The 6,559-nt window shown below is 39.9% G+C and overlaps 1 protein-coding gene across 3 annotated transcripts in view; it reads left to right on the top strand.

Moving 5' to 3' along the window:
* Positions 1-583: 583 nt before the first annotated feature.
* The window catches only part of Mybl1 (MYB proto-oncogene like 1), a 31,484-nt gene continuing 25,508 nt past the window's right edge, over positions 584-6,559 (top strand). The window contains exon 1 of one of the 3 annotated variants that reach the window (XM_003480066.5): positions 584-879. In XM_003480066.5, the coding sequence (XP_003480114.1) occupies positions 860-879 (20 nt within the window). In that variant the 5' untranslated portion in view covers positions 584-859. The remainder of the gene's footprint in view (positions 880-6,559) is intronic. The other 2 variants (XM_063257397.1, XM_003480067.5) reach the window with 2 other exon arrangements.

Below are 6,559 nucleotides of genomic sequence, written 5' to 3'. Positions count from 1 at the left end.
AGGAGCAGCAGCTGAGCAGTAGAGGCATCCACCACCAAGGCCGCGGGAGCGTCCCCGCCCCAGAGGTTCTGCCCAGGAGCCCCGGGAGGTTTGGGGCCGCCGTACCTCTCCGCTCCGCTTCCGGGCCCGCCCCCAGCGAGCGCAGAAACTCGCTTTCCCGGCAAGCCCCGCACGCGCGGCCCCGGCGCCCCGCCCTCTCGGGTCCTGCTCCCCGCGCGTTCCGGGTCCAGTCACAGTTCGGCCCGCGAGCCCCGCCTCGGTTCCTGCGGGGCTCCAGGCTCCCTCGCCTGCTCCCGCGAGTTCCAGGGCCGGCTTCCAGCTCCCCGGCCCCGCCCCCAGTCGCGCGCGCGCGCTGCCCCTCCCCCCTCGGTCCCCTCCACCTCCCGCGTGCAGCCGTCATAGCCAATGAGGTTCAGAGCCGCGTGCGCAGATTCAAACGGCGACTCTTGAGGGAGGCTGGGCGCGAGATTCGGTGGTGCGGACAAAACCCTGCGGGAGGCTGCGAGTACTGCGGAGCTGCCCGCTGCGGGACGAGGGCGGGGGCCGCGCCGGGACTGCAGCGGGGAGGCCGAGGCGGCGGGAGGGGCCGGCGGAGGGCGGGAGCGCGCCTCTGGACATGTCAGGATCATCCGTGAGCCCGCCGGGCCAGGGCTAGGAGCGGCGCCTGGGCCGGGGGCGGGTCGCGTCTGCTCCCCCGTCCGTCCGTGCTGCTCTGTCGGACCCGCGTTCCGCCGTCTGCCGCCTCGGGACGGGAGCAGGGGACGCGGCGGGAGCGTGGGGGGAGAAGGAGCACTCGCTGGAGGCTGGAGGAGGCTGCCCTGCGTCCCCGCCCGGCCCGCGCCTATGCGGTACTTGAAGGATGGCGAAGAGGTCGCGCAGGTGGGTGACCGTCGCTTTGGCCCAGGCCTGGCCGCACCACCTCGGCTCAGATCCCCTTTCCCCGCAGTCCCAGGGGCCTCCCCGGCCGGGACAGAGGTTTTCCTTTACGGGACCGCTTGGCCCTGCGGGCTGGAGCTCACTGGGACGTGGAGGGAGTCGGGGACCAGTGGGTGGAAGACGCAGGAAGAATGGCAGATGCCCAGGTTGGTTCGAGGTGATTCTCCCCGCCGTGAACGACCAGAGTCCTAAAGGTCACACGGCTACTTCTTGCCCGATAAGTCTTTGCGCTTTTAGGGAACATCGCTACGCAGGTAAAAGTGGTTGTGCTCTCCCTAGATGACTTGAAAAATGCGATTTTCTCTTCTGAACTAAATGTGCCTGTCAAAACAAACTCCGGGACAAACGTGGGCGGGCACCGTTTTGCCGATCCTCCCTACCTTCAGAGGTTATAGGAAATCTCTTGAGGAATAGCTGAGAAGAGAGGACCTTTTTCATTCTTTTTGTAATTTCCATACCCGTGACCTCTTTTTCGGGGAGGGAGCTGGTACCAGGAACTCAGGACCGCTTGCTTGCCAGTAGATGTGTATACTCTTAGAGTCTTCTGGTGGGAAGCTGTCACACTGTTACTACCCGTAGACTGTTTTTAAAAATAAAACAATGTGTTTTATTTACTGAACATTTTGAGTGTCCAAGTTTAGCTCTGAGTGTACTTAAGTGTTGCACAGAAGAGGGACACATTTTTTTTGTTGTTGGAAAATACATCCAGACGAATTTATGCATCTGATTTTTTATTTATGTCATTGTAGTAACTAATACTAAATTGTATGGAGTAATCACTTAGGTGACAAGAATCTACAATGTGTTTTAATTTTCAGTATTAAAAAACAGTGTTTGGCAGAATTTTCAGCTTTTTATTTATCTAGACTACAGTTTCAGATTCTTATCTCGAGTTGTAGCTGCTTGGTATAGGGGGTCATTTGTTGTATATTTTGATTAAAAATTGATAGATAACTATGTATAATATTCTTTGCTCTAAGCTTCTGCTTTGTGTAAGATGAGTCTGCAGAAATCAGCATAAAGTAATAATAGTTGTAGTTGTCTTATAGCAACTCCAGTGTAGGACAAACACTTATGGAACAGATATACACACATATGCACACACAAACACACTCCCATTTGGTCTACAATAATGATTTTTTTTCTTTTTTGTCATTTTGAGACAGGGTCTCACTATGCAGGTGGGCCTTGAGCTCACTTTGTAGTCCAGGCTAGTCTCTAACTCACAATGATCCTTATGTTTCAGCCTCCTGAGTGCTGGGATTTCAGGCGAGTGATTCAATGCCTCGTTTACAATATTATTTTCAAACTTGGCTCTCCTCACATTTTGTATCAGATTTTTTTTTTTTTTTTTTTTTTTTTTTTTTTTTTTTGTAGTGGGAAGCTGTTTAACAGCATGCTTGGCTGAGCAGAAGACAGTGCAACACCCCACTTCTAACTGTCATGACCATCAAAAATTTCTCCACTAAATGTTTTTGGGGTGGACAGAGTCACCCAAATAAGAACTGCCTGTCTAGAAACTTAAGAACCCACTTAAGCACTCCATCTTCAGATACCATACAAATTAAAACCACCTCTGATTATAACCACTGAAGCACTGGTTTAGGCCCTTTGAAAAATCTTTTTGTACCAGGAATCAAACTCAGGATATGCTTGCTAAATAGGCTAAGCCCTTTGAATTTTTAAGTCAGAAAGAAAATTATGCAGAGTGGCAAGTAATGAAGTCAGCAGAATTTGCTTTATATTTGATTTGTGGCATTATGTATTTAGATGTTACTCTTATTTGAAACAGTTTTTTGGCTAATTCTGTCATCAGGCATTAAAGTTATAGACACTGATGCTTAAATATCAAGGCTGTCCTGTCCTCAGGTTGTTTTCTTTTCACTACATGCTGTATATGTTTCATAATGGTAGACTATCATCCCTGTGTAAATTACCTTGCTGGCAATACTTTGATCTTGACATTTAAACTTTAATTGTATTGTTGGCTTTTATTCCTTGTCAATAGTATGAGTTAATTGAAACGTAGAATGAGGTATATAAGTCACAAAGATTGCAATAATTAAATGTGGTGAAGTGAGGCTACACTCCCTCTGGGAATAAACAAGTAGAGGATGTGGTGAGAAATTATCATCTCTGAATTGTGTGTTTCTTAAGGTCTTCATACTTGAATGAGTTGCATGCTCTAAATTTCTTGTATATGTAAATATGACTTATGCGTCTTAGATAATGTGAAACATGGTGAAGGGGAAACAGTATTTTCATTGGACCAAGTATTTTGTCTTTAAGCTAAGAATATTAATATATATGAACCCAGTTTATAGTAGAGAAAAGAAATAATTGAATCATTTCAAGGTGTACTTAAGATTTCCAGTGTGTAACCATTTAAGAATTTGAATGAAAATTATATTCTGCTGTATGAAAGTTTTGCATAAGGGTATAGGTGTAAATCCTGTAATACACTTTTTCTGTGTGATCTACCTAAGAGTAGAAAACTGTTACCTCAAATATGAAACCATTGAAGTATGTTGGCTCTTTTGATCTTTTTTTTTTTTTTTTTTGGAAGGGCAGAAAGCTATAGAATCTATTTTGAGATTTACATAAACCAAGGGGCTCATTTAGCATTGTGACTTAAAATAGTTGTAGATCACATTCAGGGTTTTAATGACATAGGTTACAGGCAATACTAATATTGGGATTCTCTTTTTTACATGTATTTGATTTTAAGCATATTCCTGTATAAATCATCTCAGTTTTTAAAGACTAATTCTATCCTTAAACATAAACTTGAAAAAAACTGCTTAGACACTATAGACTGTTACTAGTAAGAACATTAATGTATTTACACAAGATGACCAAAACATTACACTAAACTGAAAAAAAATCAGTTTTTACATTAGAAAAATAATATTAAGTGGTGTGTGTGTAGCACTTTTGCTTTGTTATTTCTGGCAAAATGAGTAGAAGTGAAAGTGTAGTGAAATATGAGAAAAGACTTTAATTAGCTTTGTCATTAACTGGCAATATTGTTTTGGGAAAGCAGATAAACTCTGCCCAAACTTTATGAGTATATAAGGTTTTGAATTTTATGTTATGTAAGGTCCCTTCTAACTATACTGTATATTCTTTTTCTGAGGGACTTTTACAATCTTTTTCTCATTTAAAAATACATATACTCTAAAGGAGCCAAGTAGAAATATTCTCACTTTGTTTTTGTTTATGCATAGCTGAAGAGAACTATCTTCAGTGTTTATTTCAGTGTTGCTGTCAATAATGGGCAAAAATTATGTGAAATCAAATTTATTTTACTGTAGTGATACTATTTTGCACAGTCCAGATTTGGGAAAAAATATTCATGTATGCAATGCACCATGTTAACCAGTGGGTGGCCTGATTTCACTTTATTGAATCAACTTGATAAATTTTCATACTTTGCATGCAATTGGAAACTTAAATCCAGTTTAAGAAACTTAAATCCAGTTACCCTGTTCTTAAGAAATATAATAGAGGCATATTTTTTTGATTATGATAGAAATTTCAAACTTGCAGTTTGTGATTAAAGATACTATTAAGTTGAAACAGTTTTAGTGGAACACACTGTAGAGCTGATGTTTCCTGATTTCAAACCACTAGTTCTTTTTCAATAAAACAAATTTCAGAAAGATTTTTAAATTCTTCTTTTGGTTATAACATCTTACTGTTTTTAAGTGGTATAATTGTTACCCTTTGAAATTAAGCTTTTCCCAAATGTTTTAATTTAATATCATCAATTATGGATAGTAGTTGTGTTTTTTTCCACAGATAAAGTCATGTCTTGTTACCTTACATCCTGGTGTAAAGTTATTTCTAACTTTTCCTAGCCTATGAATTGTACAATTTTTTGCACTTCCTTTTAATGTTTCATAATCATCCTGCTAATCTTGTTCATTCATAATTTACAAAACTGTTTCCATTTGACTATAATAGATTAGGTATATATTAGACATTTACAGAATAAATATTTCCTTTGACTTGGAAAACTGACAGAATAATCCTTGAAACCTAAAACACTGTCTAAATTTGGACTGGAAAGTCAAGGACCAAATTCTTCTTTTTTTGCTTTGTGAATGAAGAAGTAATTTTTGCTGTCTTCCAGAATAATCACAATGGATTACAAATGGTTTATTTAAATGCATAGTAGGAAGGTTGATGAAATAATACTTGAGATTTATCTCCTTTTTTCTGAGTAAATTACAGGCATTCTTAGGCCATCTGCCTGTTATAGCTATAATAGTAATACATTTCTAGGATCTTTCTTTCTGTTACTATTGAAAATTGTATAATTCTTTTAATAATCACCTAACTATATATAGAAGTAACTTGGGGCTAAAGTTATGGCTAAAAAATAAGCACTTGTCTAGCATACCCAGAGCCTTGGGTTCAATATCTAACTCTGGCGAAAAAAATAAAAAATAACTAGATACCCAAGCTAAGTAGTTAGACATGAGGAAAGTCCCAGTGGTGGGGCTGATTCTAAGAATTCTACTATAATGCGCCCTCATATTTACCCACTTAAAAGAAACAGCTTCTTGAACACTGTCTGAAACTGATGCCCATGCTGAATACAAAACAGAATAAAACCTCATTTAGAAATAGAAATTTCTCACAATAAAATATATGGTTAAAAATAAGGGACTAGAGTTTTAAAGTTAAAAGGAATAAATTTTTGGGAAATTACTCCTTGGTGTAACTAGTCTTTTTGAATAAAGTAAGGTTTTGGACTCATATCCCTAAAATATTAGTAAAAGCCTTAAGGTGGATTTTGTGCAGATACGATTTTGATTTTCTGTAAATATTCAAAATTTACATGGGCAGATTCTCAAGTTAAAAGTTATTTTAGCTCAGAAATAACCCATTTTTTTTAAAGCAATCTCAAATATGCTGTTGTGAAAGCTATTGGGAGCTAAAGGGAGTAAAGAAGAGGAAAACTTGTGAAAAGCATGCCTGAGGGTTATTTGGAGTTTATGGAAATACTTTTGTTGCTGGGAACACGTCTAGGAAAGGTTAGGCAGTACTGTAGACACTCAGTGAACAGCTTCTGTATAGAATTGTTAAAAATGTTTTAACTCTGCTTTTTAAAATTCTGCCACTTGGAGGTGCATTTGGATTCTGAAAATACTTTTTAACAAATAGAAATACCTTACCCATCCTCCTTAGAGCTGTTTTCATTTGTTTTAAAAAACAAATCTTGTATCTACTTTGCAATCACACTAGTCTTGAGAAAGGTGGAAGCTTTGGTAAGTTGGAAGGAAATGAGGTAATTTTGAAATACAGATTAGTTGACGGAAGAAGGATAGAGAAGATCTTAATTTTGCAAACATTTCCGTGCTTGGTTCAGAGAAGTGAACATGATAGGCATACTCTTCAGACTTACTGTTTGGTTGGGAAAGTTAATACTTTATTTGATTTATTAACTCAGAAATTTATAAAATCATTGCACCCTGAAACATCACCAGTTTAATCATTTACTCTTGGCTGATTGGATTATGTTTCTGATAGCTGAAGATGGTTGCCACTAACAGCTGTTTAATTAAACCTGTGGTTTTTGGTTTTGGTATAGTTTAAGGAAAAAAGCACGTATAAG

This window comes from Cavia porcellus, unplaced genomic scaffold, assembly GCF_034190915.1.
Source record: "Cavia porcellus strain 051 isolate PalLab524CR breed Dunkin Hartley unplaced genomic scaffold, mCavPor4.1 scaffold_10, whole genome shotgun sequence".
NCBI lineage: Eukaryota > Metazoa > Chordata > Mammalia > Rodentia > Caviidae > Cavia > Cavia porcellus.
The sequence above is the reverse complement of the archived record's forward strand: the minus strand, read 5'-3'. Positions and strand labels throughout refer to the sequence as shown.